Genomic DNA, 23,329 nt, shown 5'->3' on the forward strand with positions numbered 1-23,329 from the left:
CACTCAAAACTTGGTTAAAAATTGAAGACTCCAAGGTTATCTATTGCATCCCAGACCATTTCTGCTTTTCTTGACTTTTGTCTTGCCTCTGTATTCCTGCAACTCTGGTAGAGAGAGTGAAGCTGATGACTGCACACCTCTGCCTCACTTAAATTCAATTCATGCACAAATAAAGATATCACCCCATGATGTCATTGGTCCTCTTTGAAAATAAAGGATGAACAACAAAACAACTCCTACTACATTATTAGCCCACCTCCCTTTCTGCTGAAATATCTCTTTGATGATAGAATTTATAGTCCCATTCTTGTTGAAAATACATTGCCGCCTACTTATAGCCACCATTTAACTTTCTGTTATTCCATGACTCAGAGCCATAAAGAATCTCCAGAAGAATATTGGGGATAAAAAGATGTGCCATTGTTTCTATAGAAGTCTGGGATCAAGTTAGACATATTTGGCATGTTCATTTTAGAGTTAGTTGCTTTAACCAGATTAATAGTTAACTTAAAATGAATTTAGTAACAACAAATTTTAATTGGGATTAGGGAAGATGAGATAGGTATTTTGGGAGCAGGGAATTGCTGGAGAGGGTGGACTTAGTGGGATGAAAGAATACAGATGATGGATTTTTAGACAATGTGAGTGTGGTTTGACACATGAGGGACAAGGAAATATGATCAAATTAACTGGGAAAGAATAAAATAATCAAGATTATTGACTAATAAATTTTATCTTTTTACAACTTAAAATAATAAATAATATGTAGTATTCCTTTTTGCTCTAATTCCTTTTTTATATAGTTTGGCATTGCATTATGGATTATGGAGAAATATTCATCCTTAAAAACTTCAAACAGAACAAAATTAATGTAATGAAACATGGAGTAGAATAATATCCAAACCTCAAATGACAGAAAACTAAAGGGAGGAAAATTAGCTCATTATGATTTCATCTCGCCAAGGTTAAATGTTCTGACTCTGCCAAGGGTTAGTAGATGCACATGAGCAGGACTCTTATCACAAAATGAAACTATATTAAAATTTTTGCTCACACCAAGTAATGCAGAAACTACTGTCAAGTAAAAAGTGGGGAGGAGCATGTCTGGTAAGAACGTGGCCTACATTGTAATTTTGCCTCACTATAGCTATGTCCCTGAACTTCATCTCTTTGTCAGTACACTAAACTTTTAATACATGATTTAAAATGTCAAAACTTGTTTTCAAGACTTAAAATCTCTATCCCCTATGGTTCAGCCTAGGATCCCGAGGCCTAGACAGTCCATCTTAGGACCTTTCCATATAATTCTCCCATTTCTGTCTGGAATGAAGAGAAGTGAAATGATTACAAGTAGGAAAAAATAATATAGAATTTTTTAATAGTTTGGGTCAGATGAATACCCCAGATTTTATCAGCAAAGTATTAAAATGTTAAGAATTTTTTTCTGGATGACTCCGAGTCTTCATGTACATGTACATGTACATGTAAATAGGAGGCCATATGAAATGAGGATGGTAAATTAGAGTGGCATCTTGTTGGTATAATGAACAAAGCACTAGATATGGACTCAGGAAGACATGAGTTCAAATCCTATCTCAGTCATTTACTAACTGAGTAACTCACTCAGTAAGCTCCTATTTCCCTCAGTTTTCTCATCTGTAAAATGGGGATAATAATATACCTACTTCCTATGGTTGGGCATTTATGTGGCACAATGGACAGAGTGTCAGTCCTGGAGCCAAGAAGATTCTTCTTACTGAGTTAAAATCTGGCCTGAGAGATTTACTAGCTCTGTGATCCTGGGCAAATTGCTTTAGTTTCCTCATCTGTAACATGAGCTGGAGAAGGAAATGGCAAACCATTCCATTATCTTTGCCAAGGAAACCCCAAATGGGATCCCAAAGAATCAGACACAACTGAAACAATGAAACAACAACAACAAACATTTCAGGGTTGTTGCAAGGATAAAGTGAGATAATATCTGTGAGGAGCTTAGCAAACCTTAAAGCATTATGTAAATATTAGCTATTGTTACTGTTATTAAATTAGCATCAAATTACTGAATTTAGAAATCTGAACAAGCAGAGGTTTCCATCTGGTTGTCAAGTCCAGCAGCAATCTTAGTGAAACTCCAAATGGGGCAAGCTCATCAACCTATTGCTTAAATAAACTCAAAGCAAGCCCAGAACTTGTAGATCTAACACCAGTGGGAAGGTAATCAGACCCTTCTTTGGATTAGGCCACTTGGGGACCACTTAAAGCTTACAAGTATCCAGTGTGAACTCTCCCTGAGATGCTAGAATAATACAACAATCAATACCCACAAGAAATTAGCAGCAGAACCAGCTCATATCTCCCTTCCAGAATTGCACAAAGACTGTCTCCAATATTAAATCAAAAGTCAGGAAGTAGGCTAGGAAAGTGAGCAAACAGCAACAACAAAGAAGAATTTTACCATAAAAACATAAACAAAAACTATTACAGTGATAGGAATGCTCAAGACACAAGTCCAGAAGAAGAGAATGCAAAACCTCAAAAGAAAAACACTCTGGTGTCAGGAGCCATTTCTTCTTTCTGGTGTCCATTGTGGTAACTAATGCTGTGTATTGATAAAGGAAACATGTAATAAATATTTCAGAATCTATATAATGTTCATCTTCTCAGCAAATATTTGTTATCTGCTTATAAGAGGAATTATGCTAGATTCTTTGATTGTAGAAAGAATATATATGTACATGTATATATATTAAATATAGTTTCTATAGAACCTTTTGTGTATCATTCCCTTGAAACTTATTCCTTACTATTTTTTATTGTGACTATCATTCTATGTGTGTGTGTATACATATACACACACATACATTTATTGTGGCTATCATTCTATTCATACACACACACACACACACACACGTATGTATAAAATCTTCCCAACTAGATTGATTGTGAGCTGCATTAAGGCTGAAATAATTACCTCAAGAGTCAAACAAAGTACTTTGTACATAATAGTTAATGGTAGATATCTGTTGATTCTTTATTTCTTTAATCTCCCCCTTTTGCTTTCTTCTGTTATCTTTATCTTTTGCTTCTATCAGACTCCTTCCCATCTCTCTTCCCTTGCTGCCTTCTTTCTCCATTTTCTTCAATTTCCCTTTTCTGCCTCCTTTTTCTATATTATTCATTTCTTTGTTATCATAGGAAAAGATTTGCTTTTAAAGACTTATTCCTGACAAAACAACAACAGCTACTACTTTTATACCAATGAATATGTTTCTCCCCCTCAGAGTTTGATTACTTTTGCATTACTCTCATTCTATACCCTCGAGCTCAATTCTATGATACCTGCTGATCCTGGCTCTAAGTAATATGTTTTAATATTGTACTTGTGTTGAGAAATGACAAATGCTACAGAAGCACATGTATGGCATTACTGTTTAACTAATTTGTTTTTTCCCATTCCTAATGCTCAGTTATCATCAGTAGTGATAGGCATGTCCAGTCATAATTTATTTATCATGTATCAGGTGATCTTTATGTTAATACAAAAAAACTTTGTTCAAGTTATTGTAATTAATAGTAGTATTGTCATTAGTCTATGTTGTACTTATATTAAAATGAGGTAGAATTATCCTAGTTCTGTACAAGAGATGCGTCAGTAGTACTTTGTGAATTTATGTTTGATGTGAAGCTTTAAGCATGAAAAGGAACGGTTGTAGGGTAATATAATGTGTTATATATGGAGCTAGAGTTCCTACAGAGGAGTTGTCACTAATTAAAAATAAGTTTTTGATTAAATAACTTCTGTATATAAATCTATTTCTTCAATGGATTTTATTGTGCATTTATGTCTCATCCTTACTATCCAGGGACATTGTAATGACTTTCCGTTAAAAATCAGTACCAATTAAGCATATACATTTTAAAATAATCTTTGATTTTTTTTTCCCCTCAGCTCTTTAACTGGAGCAAGTAAAAAGCAGATAAGGCTACAGCAGCACTGAGCAAAGAACATGCTGTTGTGGTTAGAATAATTAATAGATTTAACTACATAGTAATTTTTAATATGTGTTTATATGAAGGGTGCAAGGCAGTGTAATGGGACAAGTACTGGGCTGGGAAATCAGGATATGTAGATTCTAGTCCTGTCCTCTCACACTAATGATGTGGAATGGAATTAAGTTGATCAGATTGATTGTGTCATCCCAAAAGAATTACAAGACTCAGTGACTCAGCTTCCCAAATTTTATTGCAGTACTGTCAGTGACTGCAGGGAGAGAACTATGGAGGTGTCTCTCTAATAGGGAAAGAAAAGACAGTTATATTTATGGTATGGATAAATTGATTATCAGTCTCATTATAATAATTTCCACTTTAGGGAGGTACAGGGGAGGGCTTATCCTAATTTGGAGTTCCTGGGGACTTGAGCCAACGCCCAAGGCGGGTACCTTTTTCAGTGGAGGTGTATTTTGGGGGTTTACATGTCATAAGGTGAAACTGGGGACAACTTTGGCCTTTTCTGCGCATGTTACCTTTTCATTCCCTTAGTTTCAAAATATTTTCATTTATCAGTTTGAATTTCTATGCCCTATCTGTGTATCATTGTTATAGTTAAGGTCTCTATGACCTGCCTCTTTATGTTCTTGTTATGGGTGCTGATTAATATAGGTAACAAGAACCTAGGCCCTGACTTACATTAATTAACTCAAATCTTAAATTATCCATTAATTGGGGTATGAATCCCTCTTAGAGCTCAGATCTAAATTAGAGCTTGGGTCTTAGGTTTTTCTGTTAACCCCTTTTAGGTACTATTGATAAGGTTATCTATTAACCCTTTTGGCCTATTCCATCATTCCCCCCTTTTCATATACCCCAGGAAAAAGAGACGATGATCATTTCTTCTGCAACTGCTTCCTGCTGAGTGGGGGTGACCTAGGGGCCCACAGGGGGTCAATGAGCTAAGGGAGATCTAGGACCTAGAATTACAAATGCAAGGACCACAACAAAAAACACAAAGATATGGAATAAATCTAAGAGTTCCATGAAAAACTGGATGAAGCAAACAGTTGTGAACAGATTCAGCCATCCAGGTAGGTGTTCTGAACCATATAGACTCTGCCTCAGTCCAGGACCACATTTGCCAGAGTTCAAGCACTCTTCCATGTGACAAGTAAAACTAAATCATATTGGGACAGCTAGGTGGTGCAGTGGATAAAGCACCAGCCCTGGATTCAGGAGTACCTGAGTTAAAATCCGGCCTCAAACACTTGACACTTACTAGCTGTGTGACCCTGGGCAACTCACTTAACCCCCATTGCCCTGCAAAAAAACAAAAAACAAAACAAAACAAAAAACTAAATCATCTTACCTACCCCACCCCACCCCCCAGTGTGGGGGGGAAACTAGCTAAGATTTACTTATAATTAGAAGCTTTAGCAACAGTTTAGGCATTAAGCATTTATTAAAATATATTAGAAGTTAGTAAAGAGAGAACACGTTTCTGAAAGAATGGAAAAACCTAGCTCAGATCTACACTAGAGAGAGAAAAAAAAAGCTGTCTTCACCTACCAGATCATGCTTCTTAAAAAAAAAAAAAGGAGCCAGGGGTGGCTAGATGGCACAGTGGAGAAAGCACCGGCCCAGGATTCAGGAGGACCCGAGTTCAAATATGACCTCAGACACTTAACACTTACTAGCTGTGTGACCCTGGGCAAGTCACTTAACCCCAATTGCCTCACCCCCTCCTCAAAAAAAAGAGCCTCACTCAGTTTGACCTGAAGCTCCCTGTGGGACTGGAAGAGGGGAGGTCCCCACACACAGCTCCAAGCTAATTGGCTGGTAGCATTCAAGTCCATTGATTGATGTAACTTGAAGGTGGTCCATGAATTGTGAGGTTACTTATGGACACTAGGACCCATGCTCTTTCAGCAATGGAGAAGGGGGGAGGGGCTGGTAAAATAATATTCTCACATCCAATTCTTATAACTCAAATGTAGTGAAATTAGAAACTTATTCTATTACCAATGTTAAATTTCTAATCATAACCTTATGTTCAAGTTACCCAACAAACGGCATAGTGAGGGCAGCAGTTTTCCAGACCAACCAAAGAAAATTACCCCAGTTTCCTCTTCTAATTTTTGTATGAGAAGGGGCAGTAGGATTCTTACTCTGGAATCTAAATAGTCCAAGGTAACATAAGGGCTTAAGCAGTTGGTAGTTAACACTAAAGATTTATAATCTCCTCCTTGGTGTAGGAAGGGGAGATACCTTGGGGGCACAGTAGGGTGCAAGGGAACCAGGGATAGGGTGAATAGGTGAATGGACTTAGCACTAATCAAGCAGCAAAGTCTGACCTGTGATTCCCTTGTAGTACAGAGTTGGTAGCTTGGTGCCCTTGGCAGTGCATAACAGAGATCTGACTGGGCAGATTTATGATAAAACCTGAAATGCATAACTATGTTTCCTAGTTACCATCCTCCCTCTCATCTGCAGTGGGGAGGAATTTCACTTTCTTCTAAACCAGAAGATACCCAGTTAATTTACCCTTATCGTAATACCATATAACCATTAGCAAATTACAAACCGGAGTATTTATATACCTTGTTGTTTGGCATATCAAGTGACCACACATTTAGACTGAAAACAATAAGATCTTACATACTTGCATTTATACTTATTTCTTCTACTGACTACTTGTTCTAATTATAGAAATCTGCTATAAAAGAGAAATCAGCGACATCATTATAAAGCCAGGATAAATCATCCTTAGCTCAGTTTGATTTCAGGTAATAGTTATGATCATGCAGCAATAGCCAGATTCAGGGATAGCCAGGTGGGGAAACATTTCCTGTTCAGCAAGAATACAATGAGCCAGAAGGAGCCTACCTTGGATGAGACCCAGATTGTCCTCTCAGTTTTTTCCCAGAGAGCTCCACCTGTAAGCAGTACATTCCCTCTTGTGGTATTGATTTGTGACATCTCTCCAAGTACTTGGATTACTGGTTTAACCATCCAAACAATTATACCTGAATTCAAAAATCAAAACAATATTAAAAATTACAGTCCCCAAATATTTTATTTTAAATAGCAAACCTCTACTCTCATGAAGTTAAAATGAGGAGAAAAAAAAAAAAAGGTTTACCAGGATGCACACCTGTTGCTTGGTTTTTCCTTCCTTCCTTCTCAGGTTTAAATTTTATCTTCGTGTAAAGATCAATCATTAGAAATTACTTCTGTATAATAAGCAACCTTATAAATCCTCAGTAAAACCATTCCTTGTAACAAGGTCTTTTCTGGCAAATTTACAAATTAAAAGAAGTCTAGGTCTTTTGCTGTGTAATGATTTACCAGCTTCCAGTGCTTTCCTCTGTGTCTTAGAGGAAACAAGTGTACCTGTTTTTGTTAAGAGCATCAATTGCTTTGTTTTCTTGAATTTTAACACACATACACCAATTTAAAAGTAACTTTAAAACTTAGTATTCCAACAGTGGTTTCTTCCAGAATTCACAGTCCTTGAAATTGCAGGTGAGCACTTAAAGTGGCAGTGTAACCTTAAATATACTCCCCTTTCCTTTTTTTTTTCTCAAGATTCCAAATTCTTTGCACTATCAGTATAAAATGGCACAGCTTTCTTTCTGTTTACTTTTACTAATAATTTAAAATTCTATGGAAACTTTTTAAAAATTTTTCTAAACATTCTCAGTCACCCACCACTTCAGTGCTGAGTAAACAGCCAGCACCTGAGAGGGAGGGAGGGAAAGAAAGAGAGAAGCAGCTCAGCCGCCACAAGTCATGCTTCACTAGAGTTCAATTTTCTTTGAAATTTTTACACATTACAAATAGTTCCAGATTTTTAACCATTCCATGACAAAAGATTTCAAAGTAGCAGCATTTCTTTTTTTGGGTGAGGCAGTTGGAGTTAAGTTACTTGCCTAGGGTCACACAGCTAGTAAGTGTTAAGTGTCTGAGGTGAGATTTGAACTCAGGTCCTCCTGACTCCAGGGCCGGTGCTCTATCCACTGTGCCACCTAGCTGCCCCAGTAGCAGCATTTTTTAAACCAGCTATTACAGCGTTCATCTAAGGCTATGAATGCCTAGCAGAGAATTAACATTTCAATTTAAGTAGACACACACCTGTAAAGATATCCAGAAATCAGAAACTGCCCTTTTCCCACCTTCAGAACTCACTACTCTGAAAGGCTAGGGGGGTACAACAAAAAATTCCCCACAGATTGTACGAGACAACAAGCAGCTGCATAGGACAAGCAAACAAACAGCCTTGAAATGTTAGCTCTTCCTGACCAGCCCACTTTAAGGTATTGTAGGGGCTAATCAGGAGGTCTGTTACCTTAAATATCTCTCTTGCAAATAAGTCATTTGTTCTTTTTCACCTATGTCCAATTTTTTTCTCCTTTTTCCCAACTTGTAAGGATACACCTGAAGGGTCATGCAGAATGCTTTCTCTCCTTGTCCCTTTAAGGTGGGTTGGGCTAAGACCACACCAAGAAAAATCCTACCTCAGACCTTGGGGGCACACCCAATGCAACTGAGGTTTCTGAGGAGAAAAACACAATGCATACTCCATCCTGGGGAACCCAAGAATCAAATGAGGGGGTTGCTGTGGCCAGACAGTATTGCAATAAAACACCACCTATTTTCTTTTAAAGGTCAGTGTGATTGGACTTGTCCCAATATGTCAAAATTTACCCCAAACTACCCTAACTTCCTGACCCATTTGTAATCTCCCAGAGATTACCGACACTGCACCTGTATCAACATGGGTGTTAATTAATTAACAGCAGAAACTGCCATCCCGGGCATCTCCCAGATTTCTGAGTTTTGTTGGGAGATTCCTTAACCAATAGCTTGATCAAAGGGAAATCCCTCGGGGCAAATCTCGTGATCCCAGACCAATCAGAAAATACCCTGCTCCCCTCTCCTTTTGGTGAGTTGGCTGGTCTCCCAAAGGAGCAAATCTTACCTCAGCAAGATCTCATCCCACTGCTTTCAGAAAAATTAAAGAAAAATAATTTGAGTCTGGGACTCTAAGTAACCCAGGCACCAAATGATGTGGGATGGAATTAAGGTGATTAGATCGATCATGAGTCATCCCAAAAGAATTACAAGACTCAGTGACTCAGTTTCCCAAGTTTTATTGCAATACTGTGAGTGATCACAGGGAGAGCACTATGGAGGTGTCTCTCCAATAGGGAAAGAAAAGACAGTTATATTTATAGTATGGATAAATTGATTATCAGTCTCTTTATAATTATCTCCACTTTAGGGAGGTATAGGAGAGGGCTTATCCTAATTTGGAGAATTCCATCACTAACTTTTCCAATATGACCAGAGATGAAACCACATTTTAGATTTTATTACTTTTTTTTTTTTTTTAGTGAGGCAATTGGGGTTAAGTGACTTGCCCAGGGTCACACAGCTAGTAAGTGTTGTGTCTGAGGCTGGATTTGAACTCAGGTACTCCTGACTCCAGGGCTGGTGCTCTATCCAATGCGCCACCTAGCTGCCCCTGATTTTATTACTTTTTAACTTTATTTGTGTGTACTTTTAATGTATACATGTTTTGGGGGGGGTTGTATTTATTTTCGTGATATGAAGTTAGTTTTTTTTTTTTTTTTTTTTTTTTTTTTTGGCGAGGGGCAATGGGCAATGGGGGTTAAGTGACTTGCCCAGGGTCACACAGCTAGTAAGTGTTAAGTGTCTAAGGCTGGATTTGAACTCAGGTACTCCTGAATCCAGGGCCAGCGCTTTAACCACTGCGCCATCTAGCTGCCCCTTGAAGTTAGTTTTAAAAAGTGTAAGCAGAAAAAAAAAATCAGAGATTGTGTCTTTCTCTGTTTATCATAGAATAACACAGCAGTTGACCATCCAATGTAGCCATAAAAATGAGAACTATTTCATATTCTTAGCACGTTAGAGAAAACTATGGGTCTTAAAAAAGTAGCAATCATTTAAATGAGAATTAAGCAGGGATTTTCTTTAAGTTGTATTACTTGTCTCAACCTACAAGTATTTGGGTTTTCTAATAAGCACTTTGGGCCCTAACAAATGTAGATATAATTGCATGTTTTTATTTTCATTTGTTTTCTTTGTCTTGTTGCCTTATTTCATCCTCTGTATACCAGAGCATGAAAAATGGATGTGTAAAGAGAAAGAAAGAGACAGAGACAGGCAGACAGACACAGACAGAGATAAACAGAGGGAGAAAAAGAGACAGAGAAACAATGTCATCCAATTAGAATAAAATAATAGTTTATTTAGGTGCTAGGGAAAGGAAACCAAGAGAGAAGTTCTTGGACTTGTCATGGGGAGAAGGCATGGCACAGAAGCGTGGCTCTCTGAGATACCTTTCTCCTCCAGCAGGATACAGGCATAAACTTTTATAGAGGACCAATGGTGGTCTGATGAGGTGATCATCTCACTGTGGAAAGTTCCCTTATTGGGGGAGGACCATCCCTCACTCATGGTGGCTGGGGGAAGTTGGGTGAGGGGCCACTCCTGAAATCTCAAGCCATCTCTATCCTCCTCATGACACAAAGGCATCAGCCACACCTAATCTTATCTCCCCAAGGGGTGGGGGAGACCATAAAGAAGGGTAGTGGTCCTGTAGCTAACTCAGTTGGAATCCCCTGCCACTTATCTCTTTAGGTGTGTCTGTCCTTTGGTTTAGTTTCTCAAGGAGAAGGTTCTTTGATTTACCCCAGAAAACTTCTGAGGTACCCAGGGTACCATAACATTTCTGAAATCTTCTGTTCTCCAAAATAAACATCTTTTAGTGATTTTTCCTGTAGAATCAGTGAGCCTCTCTGTTCTCTTGCTTATTAATATCCTTCTTAATTAGACCATAAATATATGAAAAAAATTAAAAATCAATTTTATGTCAAGCATTGATTATAGGAGTATCTCTGTATCTTAAAATTAAAGAATTTGGGACCTGGAAAAGATGTATAGTTCATCTAGCACCTAGCTTCTTAAACTGTGGGTACTGACCCCATATGGGGTCATGTAACTGAATGTGAGGGTCACAAAAAATTTGGCAACAGTAAAAGGTTATGTATACCTATTTTATATACACACACACATATATACATACATACATGTATATATATATATATATGGGGTCATATAAAATTTTCTTGGGTGAAAAGGGGTTGCTGGTGGAAAAAGTTTAAGAAGCCATGAACTAGCACAACCCCTTCCCAACTACATAAAGATTTATTAAATACCTTCTGTGCAAAATACTATGGATATGTAGTTTTGATTTTTTTTTTATAACAGTGAAATGGTCTCTGTCCTTAAGGTGCTCACATTTTATTAGAGTTGATGTTACATTTACAAGGATATGTTGGGGACAAAGAATCGACCCAAACAAAGTATGTTAGAAAAAAATACTTTCAGTCTGAGGGTTGAGTGAGGACTGCATAGTGTTGCAGCCTCTGCTCCTAGATTTCAAATGACAAAGAACTTAATTCACCTCAAGGCAGCCCCTACATTTTTGACAACCCTAACTGTTCATAAAGTTCCTTCCTTTGAAGTGAAATTTCCCTCCCTGTAACTATCATACTGGTTCTTTTCTCCACAGCCAAATAGAACAAGTTTCATCCCTCTTTCTCATGACAGCTTTTCAAACAGTTGTAGAAAACTATCATACTCCTATTCATATGTGGGGTCTTTGTTGTTGTTATAATCCTCTGGGATAAATACTGCCCCCCCTCAACCCCCCAGCTCTTTCAACTGATCTATAATGAAGTTGTTTGTTGAATAAAAAAAAGGACTGGGCCTAACACAATTTTCATGCAAATAAGGGGGTTTTTTAGATTTAATTTAAAAAGCATATTTACAAATATAACCAGGTTAAGTTGGTATTTACTAAAGCAACATCATATTGAGTAGGATCCTGGGTATGCAAAAATGTGAATTTGGTTGACAAACATTCCAGGATGTTTACAAGGATGGAGTTGAGCATTGGGGAGTACCTAATTTCATTTTCTATTTGTTATTTCGGGATAGGAAATACATAAGAGAACTTTGTTAGTATATAATTTAAAATTTTTATCAGATAACCAAAACCTAAACAAGATTTGAGGAATATTCTGAATTATTTCTGTTTCCATCATTAATATTTAACATTCATTAACTTCTTACCCAGTAAGATGCTATGTTTAATAATACTAATAAATGAATATACTACCTTATCTCTCAGAGCTGTTGGGTTAGAAAGTGCTTTGCAATTCTGAAAGCATTATACAAAACTGCCTAAATGCAAGTTTTAATATTATTTTTATACTGCACCATAGCCTAGAAGGGTTAATGCACCTTTCAGAGATTCCTGGCATGTATCAGAGAAGAGTATATTTTATATGAATTGTTTGTACATTTTTATTTTCATTTACTCATTCCTAGGAAAGAAGAAAGGAAGGGAGGGAGGGAGGTAAAAAGGAAGGAAGGAAGGAAGGAAGGAAGGAAGGAAGGAAGGAAGGAAGGAAGGAAGGAAGGAAGGAAGGAAGGAAGGAAGGAAGGAAGAAAAAGAGAAAGGAAGGGATCATGTTTGTATTAATTACTTCCTTATATGCCAGATACTGTCCCTGATGTGATCCTCACAGCAACCCTCAGAGGTAGGTACAATTATTTTCCCCATTTCATAGCTGAGGAATCTGAGGCAGACAAAGGTTGAGTATTTTCCATCATCACTGCTCATTATTTAAGGCTGGATTTGAACTCAAATTTTCCTCACTAGAGGCCTAGCACTCTAGACAGGCACTACCTAGCTGCCATATGTATATCCGCATGTTATGGGCCCAGAGCACCCCAGAAATTCTCTGGGGTACATCAAAGAACCTTCTCCTTAGGAAACTAAACCAAAGGACAGACAGACCTAGAGAGATAAGTGGAACCAGATCCAACTGAGCTAGCTGCTGGACCCCTGGGGAGATAAGTTTGGGTGTGGCTGCTGCCTTTGTGTCCTGAGGAGATGGCTTGAGAGATCTGCAGCTACCCCTCACCTAACTCCTCCAGCCACCACCATCCAGGGATGATGGTCCTCCCTCACTCAGGGAACTTTTCACAGTCAGATGATCACCCCCATCAGTCCTCTATAAAAGCACCTGCCTGTCTCCTGCTCGAGGAGATTGGTATCTCAGAGTCATGCTCTGTGCCATGCCTCTCTCCCCATGATTTCTCTCTTGGTTTCCCTTCCCTTCCCCAGCCCCTAAATAAACTATCTTATTCTAATTGCTTTTGTGTGCAAGAGGGTGTAATTCTTTGAAGAGGAATTCCTAAGGACCCCAAACCCCTACCCCTACCCAAACACCTACCCCATTTTCCCCATAACACACTTGTACCTGGATGTGTTCACTGAGTAAGATACCTGAGTTTCAATGCATCATGGCACTCTCCCCAACCCAGTGGTGCCCTGTGTTTGTTTCTCCATGCTGCTTTCAGTGGAGCTGTTGTCAAATCTCTCAGTGCCACTATTCAACTGTGCTTAAGTATTGTTAGTCACGGAAACAAACCCCAAAATCTTCAATAGTTTTAGAAAGAAATTTGATTATGTAATAGAGGATGAAAGTCAGAAGAAGGTTCCCTCCATGATTCTTTGTGAACATTACATTATACAGAATTCAGACAAGGGCAAGATGACATTTGTCTGACTAGCCTCATGTAGGCAATGGGTAGTCTCAACAATGATCTTTCGTGATGCATAAACACACATATATATGTATATATGTGTATACACACATGCACCAGGTAAGTCAATCTAATTTGGAGAATCCAAAACACATGTTTTGAGAGGGCCCAAAATGAGACCTGAATAAACCCAAAATAAGCCCTGGGTGGGATCTAAACATTCCTTATAACCATCTAGCTGGAACATCTCAGAAATCAGCTTGATCTCTACAGTAAGCTTTTGCATTTGACAATTTTCTAGCCACAAAAAGCAATGTTCAAACAATATTAAAAGAAGATAAAAACTAAATGTTTTCCCATGCTGTCATAATAATAATGATTAAGGGGAAAACTGGTTATGTCTATATACATATATATACACACACATATATATACATATATACACACTCACACATATACTCTCTATATACATTTTATATATACATACACACACACACACACATCAACACATATATGAAATAAAGACCAAATTCTAATACGGACTGTTCCAATTAAACAGAATGTACTGGTCATACTTGGTAGCTGTGTTAATGCAAACTTTTGATACTCAGTTTCCTCCCCTATTTATAATGGGTAAAAAAAAATTTTGAACTGTTTACCTCAAAGGTTTGTTAGGAGAAAAATATCTTGGAAACCATAAAGTACTAGATAGAAAATGGGGCTCAGGTATGTAATTAATAATCTTAATAATGATTGAAAACTAACTCATATATCCATCCAGTGATTAGTGAACTTGTTTCAAAAAATACATATCAAAAACATTTATGTAGCACTTTGTTTACATATTTTATTCTCATCACAAGCATATCAATGGTATTAGATTGAATATTAAAGGTATCATTATACCCCTTATACAAGTGAGGAAATAGAAGTTGAGACATTAAATAACATCTATTTATGGTCGAATAACATTAGAGGCATAATTGAAATAAACAAAAATTGATTAAGCAGGTACTACTGTGGAGTCACTGTGCTAAGAACTAGAAATTCGAAGACAAAGAACTTATCTTTTCCTGACTCTCAGTCTAGTCCCCATCTGCTATTCAGTGCTGTCTCCTTCAGTGATTAACATTCATTCATTATTGAACCATCATTTACTTAGAACCTATGTTGTGCAAAATACTAAAATGCTGATGAGATAAAATAGTTAATACTATTATAAATATACAGTTATAGTTTCAATAAGAACTAAATATAAGTAACTACATGATACTTGTGTCAAAGACTAATATCTAATAAGAATATATATCACCATACAAGGTTCAAGAAAGTAAAATTATTTCTGAAAATTTCTTGAAAATTATTTTAAGATTGTGGCATAAAATTTAGTATGAAGATCAAGTGGCGTTTGATTTCGGGATTTGATAATAAATAGGTCATCAACAGGTGAGGATGAGGGAAGGCATTCTAGGCATGGTCAATTACAAGAGCTCCATTACAGAAATTACAAAGTGTCCGATGTATACACAGGATGGCCAATATTCCTGTTTGACTAAAGCATAGCTTATAAAACTTGCAACGATCTGAAATAAAGTTGGAAAATTAGGAAGGTATCATTGGAAGAACAGAAGCAGTACATGGTGATCATGTAGGGTAGTAGGGTAGTAACTTCTAAGTCAATACAGATCATGCAAGATAAAAAATTTTAAAGTTTTCTTGGAACTTTTTGGGTCATGTTTTTAAGTTAGTGCTGTTGATCATTCAGACCTCATTAGAAGAAAAGAATCTGTACATTCAACTAAATAGTAAGACATTAGTACTAGAGGCAGGTGGTGATGAGTTAACAAAATGAAAGGATAAACTTTTCCTCTGTGTCTGACTTAAAGAGGAATATTAAATGGTAAATTAATTATAAAAAATTAATATTAAAATTAATAAGATGTTTTCAATCTCTAGCTGAAAACAAGGAATCTCAAATGTTCGATAAACAAAGAAAAAAGAGGAAAAACAGACAGTCATTTATAGAGAGATTTGTATTTTTCAAGTATTTTAACTTTTCTTATCTGGCTGAAATGGTTTAATACTTTATGAGTAGGGAAGTTGGGCATGTTGGCAAGTTCGGAGATTAAATGCTCTTTGCAGAACAAAAGAATTGTGAAGAGTTCACATCTCTTTCACCCATTTATTCAAATCTAAACTTACTTGTACATGAATAGAAAGCTGAAAAAGCATACGTTATAAAGGATATTTTTTTGTAAATTTAATGTAATTAAGTTAACTTGTGTAATTATATTATTAGATAATTGAAACACTTCAATTCATAATAGGATTCTCAGAAATAAGTTCTCATATTGCCAGTATTTGCAAAACACATAGAAATATCATTATTAATCCAAGCAACTCTGAACCTGAGGAAGAAGTTATTCCATGTATTGGACCCTAAGCATTTAAAAATAAAATTTAAGGTCCAAAAAATCATGAATACGTATTTTGGGAAATGATCCTGGAAGACAGTATTCTGAGTTTTTGTTATCTTTAAAAATTTTGCTTTACAGTATTTCTAACATTCATTATTTGAAATGAACAGGCATTTGTTCTGTCTTTATTATTTATAGACTAAGTTTAAGAAGGAATGAATGTTCTTGAATACTAAGAAAGAACTATAACATAATGGGGAAGGATTACTAATAGAAGGATTCAAGATTTGGATTCTTAGAAATTGAAAACAATATAATTGCTATTAAATGTTCCTTTTACATTCACAGCAAAATTCCTGCTGTGTTTTACATATTCCTTTCCACTACAAAGAATTGGACTGAGATCAACAGCTAATTTTAATGGGCCACAGAATACAAATAGTTTATTATAAGTGATTGTTTTCATTTAAATTTCTGCGTGGGATTTATCTCACTATCTATATGAAGAAACCAGCAAGCTTGCAAATAGATATGTTCATCTGAACATTTTCAGAGAAAATTAAAATACAGTATTATTTTTTAATTGTTAAATTTGAAAAATCAGTTCAAAGACCTTGAAATATAGTTTTACCATATTTTGAAGTTATTGAAATATATTTTATTTTCATAATTTAAAAAAATTAACTGTTTTTAGCTAAGTGAAAAAGCATAGGAGTTTTTTTGAAGTATCTGTTATTAACTTCATTATTTAGAAGTACAAAAAACAAGCCTCCTCTTGACTGGGGACAGATCTTGTCCACCAAGTTAGATTTTATGGACCATTTGCAATTAGATAAGTTTTTTACAAATGAATTTTTAGCATTGTACTCAAGGTGCAGATAGAATGAAATCCCAGAGTAGTTTTTTTTTTTAATTCTACTGGTAAGTATTTCAAAATTGTCTCTACAGTGGGGGGGAAATATATAAATATATATATATATATACATACAAATTTGGTAAATCCTGTTGTTCAAGAATCTCAGTTGCATGAGGAGTCACAATACAAATTAATCCCTCAGGCATTTCTTGAATGATTGTTTAGAGATCATTTTAACATCAATTTATGAATAAAATAATATATAGTAGCCAGATGAAGTATCATACCAATGATTGTTTCAAAGAATGAAACTATTAGCAGATGCTAAAGTACAATAATGAGATAACATTTTAAATAATATGCAAAAAAAGATAAGGTCCCCAAAGTTTATAAACTTTGTTTTACTAAATCTTATAATGTGGAAGGAAAACTAGAAAGAGAAGAGAGTCACAAAGTTATCAGAAAGAAGCTATGGATTATAGCCCAAATAAAAACATAAAAGATTATAAAATATAAATTTTCAATTTTGCTCTTTATTATTTTAATTTAAATGTGTGAACATAATTTCCTCAGAATCAGTTTTTTTGTGACTCTGTTGAAATTATTAGATGCTCAGTAATTCTACAACTTGAAATATTTTTTCAGAGAAAACAACCAATTGGCAATTCTCCTCTTTGAAATGTAGGGAAAAATTACTATCATATTGTAATACTTTGTTCTCTCTCTCCTCCTCTTTCTATTTTTTTGTTTTGTTTTGTTTTTGGATGGTTGGTGATGTTGTGTTGCTTCTCCTGGTTCCTGTTGATCAGTGGTGTTTGGCCAGTTTGTATTTTTCCAGACATCACTCCACGATGTGGTTGAGGTATATGATGGGCCAACTCAACAATCTGCTCTGTTATCTTCCCTCTCAGGATCCCATTCAGGTATCCTTTAATAGAACTGACATGCCTCAGTTATTGACTTAGTACTGATTGTGATGAGTGCTGTAGTGAAAGTTGAGATTTATGTCATCCTTTCTTGGAAAGAAATTAAGATGAAAATGTAATCATATTTTAAAATAGAAACTCAATTAGAAGTTACTCAAAAGCCATTTGAACTAATACAAGAATTAAGAAAAAATACTATGATCTACCTTTGTTCTGGGACTGTGTCTTAGTATAAGACTAATTCAATTTAGAAATTATTCATTTTGAGACAATATATACAAAAGTGATTTAGGGGGAAAATACTGTAAAGCACTATGAAAATATTATGTGCTATTACTCTATGTGTATAATGTTTATTATATTATTAAATATCAGTACTTTTAAGAAAAGTAGGTTGTATTTATCAAACTTCTAATTAAAGTCTGTAGTTATAAAGTGCCTTTGAACTCAACCATTAGAGACTTTATGATCAGTGGCAGTCATTTAAAATTAATTTTGATAGATCACAGTTTAGAGTTTTCAAATGGAAGAACATTTTAGTAGATTTTTTGAGGTTTAATTAATGAAAATTATTTATGACATCTTAGTATTTGTTTTGTTGAGTAGGAGAATCACTTCCACTGAGTTCAGGTAATCAGATCACAATTCGATTTACTTCAGTTGGACCAATAACAGCTAAGGGATTTCACTTTGTTTATCAAGGTAAGTAACACAATAGCCTAGAAAAACACTAAGGAATGATATATTCAGATATAACTCTCTGCTTCCCATTATTCCTTAAAAGTACATTTCCATAAATATCTTAAAGATGGATGTTATCTTTTACATTTAAAACACCTCTCAAAACCTTAATTACTTCTTTCCTCACCCTCAATTTAGAATTTCCATTTATCTCTCCTTTTTGACCTCATCATGATTTTAAATCTCTCTCTCTCTCTCTCTCTCTCTCTCTCTCTCTCTCTCTCTCTCTCTCTCTCTCTCTCATCACTTAGTCATTAATGTGCTTACCGTTTCAACTATCAATATTACTGATTCATGACATGGCACAAATGTGACTTTCCATCTCTTCTATCTGTGAATATAAGCACCTTAATATTTATATCCCAGGACTTCTTACTATAATTCTGGTTCTGGTCCACTTTTAAATGCAAAGAATTTTATAACTTTATAATATATATTCTATTATTCTTAAAGAATCTGATTTTTAAGCTTTTCACATTATTATTATTATAGCTTTCTGGGCAATTGTCCATACACTCTGTATTTTTTTTCTTCTTTTTTTCCTATGATCATTTCCACTCTTCAAAATTATCAGGAACTTTTATTTTAGATAGTTTTCTTGGAATCACGTCTGATATTCTTGTCTGTCTTATCTTAATTAACTTATCTTTAGTTCTCATTGTAGAATCTTTTTTTTTAAACTCCATAATGTGACGTGCTTGTTAAATTCCCTTTTCCCACTTTTGGTTTGGCTTGAATTTTGTACTATTGACTAGATAATAACTTGTTCTATAAATGTTTTAAGGGTATTAGTGACAGAAACGGAACTATAATGTTCAATTATGTTTTATCAAGTGGTATATAAGGGTAGGCTTACTTGTAAAATTTGTCAGATCTCATTTGGCTCTTGCTGATCTTTCATTACTATTTATATTTATGTGTGTGTGTTTAAAAAACATCCTGTTATCATTGGAATTTATTTCAAACATTATAAAATACCTAATTGAAGTATATAAAATGAATTCTTAAAAAGACCTCAATTTTGATATTCCATTTAGTCAAATTTTTCTATTGTTGTTAATCTGTCTGACATGTTCTGTTTAGCCTCAATCTATTTTCTCCTTTGAAGTAGGAAAAAAATAGTACACCTGTTTGAAGTAGCTAATTCTGTGGTTTTACTACTGAATTACTAAGATACTTTACTGGGTTTCTATAATAGTATTTTGAAGTATCAGACACAGAAATAATGAGATGTCAACTCTCACTATGTAACTCATTTTTATAAACTGAGTATTCCATTATAACTAAGTAAAATTCAGCTTTCAACTTTTATCCCATAAATCCCAATATCAACCTAAGGTTATATTTTTATTCTGAACTAGAATATTAATATAATGTAGTTCATTTTCAAAGACCACTTTATTTGGTTAAACATATTAAGTACGAATTTTATTCTACTGATAAAATATTACCATGTGATCTCATTTGAAGAGTATTGTAATCTGTGAAATTTAAGAAACTTTTAGAAATTATCTAAATTGTTTTTGGTTTGGGGTTTGTTTTTTTTTTGTTGTTTGGAACTAAATGAATAATCTTTGAAGTATCTCTACATAGTAGCATTTGAAAATCTGTATTTCTCTTATCAAATGTAAAATTGAAATCAACAATTGTTTGTATGCATGCAGCTGTCCCGAGAACAAGTGCAACACAATGCAGTTCTGTTCCTGAACCAAGATTTGGAAGAAGGATTGGCAATGAATTTGCAGTTGGTTCATTGGTTCTTTTTGAATGTAATCCAGGATACATTCTCTATGGATCCATAGCAATTAGATGTGACACAGTACCCAATTCTTTGGCACAATGGAATGATTCCTTACCTACATGTGTTGGTGAGTATATAAAGATGTATCTTTTATGATTATGTGTATTTTAAAGGGATGGATCATCTGAAATTTTTCTTTTTTTATTCCAAAACTCAATACTTCACTCAAAATTTTTCTTTTTGGTTACTATACTTAAGCATATAAAATGAAGTGGAAAATTGAGGCAATTATCTTGATAATTCAAGCAAAGAAAAAAGTATGTGTTTTGAATTATCAGGATAATTGTCTAAGTATTCCCTCCTTCATTGCATGCTCATATATATACATGAATGTACACACCTGTAAAATTATGTTTTTGATATACATTGAAGGAATAATGTACTTCCAGATGGTTGCCACAGATTTAGAACAAAATGTCTTTTAATTCAGTTTGATGTTTCTTTAATCCAGGAGGACAGAGATAAGTATTTGTTAACTGTGTATAATGCCTTATATTGAAGTGTAGTGGTATTTTCACAACTCAACATTTCAGGAGCCTTGTTTATTGCAAATTTTTATTTCTGGATAAATTTCACTGATTTGAGTTTTTTTAAAAAAGAAAAAGCTCCATAATTTGCATATAAAGACTGATTTTGCTATGATAATTTGGCTGTAGACTTTTATGAAAGGGTTTGTTTGTTTGTTTGTGAGGCAATGAGGGTTAAGTGACTTGCCCAGGGTCACACAGCTTATAAGTGTCAAGTGTCTGAGGCTGGATTTGAACTCAGGACTTCCTGAATCCAGAGCCAGTGCTTTATCCACTGTACCACCTAGCTGCCCCCTATAAAAGGTTTTCTAAAGCTCACTACTCTGCAGTGCCTTTATTCAACCTATCACAATCACTAGGCAGTAAAAACTTCAATAATCTGAAATGTTGGAAAAAGGATATTCTAATTGAGTTTTCAGATTAATTTGGAATCAAACATGTTTTAACCCTTGGTTTTTAATCTCTTCCTAAAACGAATATCCTTTCTTGTACCAGTAAATGTGGTACTCTGAATGTAATTACTTGTTGCCATACTAGAATACACACAAAGATTTTTTAAAAAATTAATTGTTGCTCTAAGTTAATTTTCTTATCTTTTGCCATGTTACTAAAAGTACAGAAAATAAATTGAGATTAATTGAGTGTTTAGTTATAATTAATTGAGGTCTTAGTGGTCATATGGTTCAACAAAAAAGGAGAGAAATAAAGTAAAAAATAATTTTAAGATGTCCTGTTCACATGAATATTGAATGGCCTTTAATGTCTTGCTACATATATGAAGAAATCTCCCATGATAATAAAATTTTAACTCTCATATCTCATATTTGATTAAGTTGGCATTATCTCAAGTACTACTAATCCTTGAGTCACTAAGCTTTCCTTAAATGCCTACTGTGTTCCATGTACTGTGCTAAGTGATGCAATGAAAGGCAGAAACAGTCCCTGATCGCAAGAAGATCATCATCTAATTAAAGTATTTTCAGCCTAAATTTCTATTATGGAGGCTGTACACTTTCCCACTAGGGAAACAGTGAAATTGTAATTGGTTGAAGCCGATTCACCAAAATATGTATCTTGATGGGATGTATGTGAAGGAAGGTCCCTATTTATATCAGCTACCCCAAAGTCTATATAATCTTTCAGTCTAGAAATGTTCTATGTTTCCAATAATTTATTTAACTTACTGCCACTATTTTAACAAAAATGGATTTAACCTAAATATGACAAATGTATTTAAATAGAGTAAGAAAAAGGAGATCCAATTCAAATAATTCAGTTCATCATTTTTTTTTGTTATGTACAAGGTAGGTGCTATGACTATATATTAATATAAATAATTATTGTCATATACATATTCTTATATATGTACATGAATCTGTGTGCGTGTGTATATATATATATATGTATTTATGTATACACACACATAAATGTCACTGTCCCTGACTTCAGTGAGCTTACATTTTAGCAGAAGAATGAGATATTGATTAAGCAGCTGTTATTAACAATGTGCTATGTTAGTGTTAATGGGCAGCAAGGTGGTACAGTGTATAGATCACTGGACCTAGAGTCAGGAAGACTTCTCTTCCTGAGTTCAAACCTGGCCTCAGACACTTGTACTAGCTGTGTGACCCTGGGTACATAACTTAACCTTGTTTGCTCAGTTTCTTCATATGTAAATGAGGTAGAGAAGGAAATGACAAACCACTCCAATATCTTTGCCAAGAAAACCCCAAAAGGGTTCATGAAAAGTCAGATATGACTGGAAAACAACTAAACTGTAACAAAAATGTTAGTACTGGGAAGTACCCTAAATATCCTCTTGAATAGATCCATGAATTGATAGAATCTTGAAAGTGATCATGATCTTGGAAATCATATTGGCCAATTACTTCTTTTTTGTAGGTAAGACAACTAAAGGCCAAAGAATAATATTCCATTATCAAATTATTGAGGATAATTTAACTCAATTTCAGTTTCAGCCACTCAACAAACATTTATTAAGTGCCTACTATGTGGTAGGTATTGGTCTAGGTTCTAGAGATGCTAAACTAAATAAATTTGTAGCTGTCATCAAATAATTTATATTCAAAAAAGGAATAACACGTGTAAGTATATGATGCAGAGATCAAGAATGATGATTGAAGGGGGCAGCTAGGTGGCATAGTGAATAAAGTACTGGCCCTGAATTCAGAAGGACCTGAGTTCAAATCCAGCCTCAGACACTTGACTCTTACTAGCTGTGTGACCCTGGGCAAGTCACTTAACCCTCATTGCCTCACCAAAAAAAAAAAAAGAATGATGATTGAGAAAAGGTCATTACATTAATTTCACAATTAAGATATCATTATTAACTCCGGACAGAACAATTTCAGTTGAGAGATAACCACTCCTTCCCTCAAACCCCAAACCAAATTGCAAAGTGT

The 23,329-nt window shown here is 35.0% G+C and overlaps 1 protein-coding gene across 1 annotated transcript in view; it reads left to right on the plus strand.

The window, feature by feature from the left end:
• Positions 1-23,329, plus strand: part of CSMD3 (CUB and Sushi multiple domains 3) — a 1,584,452-nt gene that overhangs the window by 1,348,308 nt on the left and 212,815 nt on the right. Inside the window, 3 exon segments of the mRNA XM_043974157.1 lie at positions 17,721-17,834; positions 18,444-18,539; positions 20,243-20,446. Coding sequence (XP_043830092.1) covers positions 17,721-17,834; positions 18,444-18,539; positions 20,243-20,446 — 414 coding nt within the window.

This window comes from Dromiciops gliroides, chromosome 1 (genome assembly GCF_019393635.1).
Source record: "Dromiciops gliroides isolate mDroGli1 chromosome 1, mDroGli1.pri, whole genome shotgun sequence".
NCBI lineage: Eukaryota > Metazoa > Chordata > Mammalia > Microbiotheria > Microbiotheriidae > Dromiciops > Dromiciops gliroides.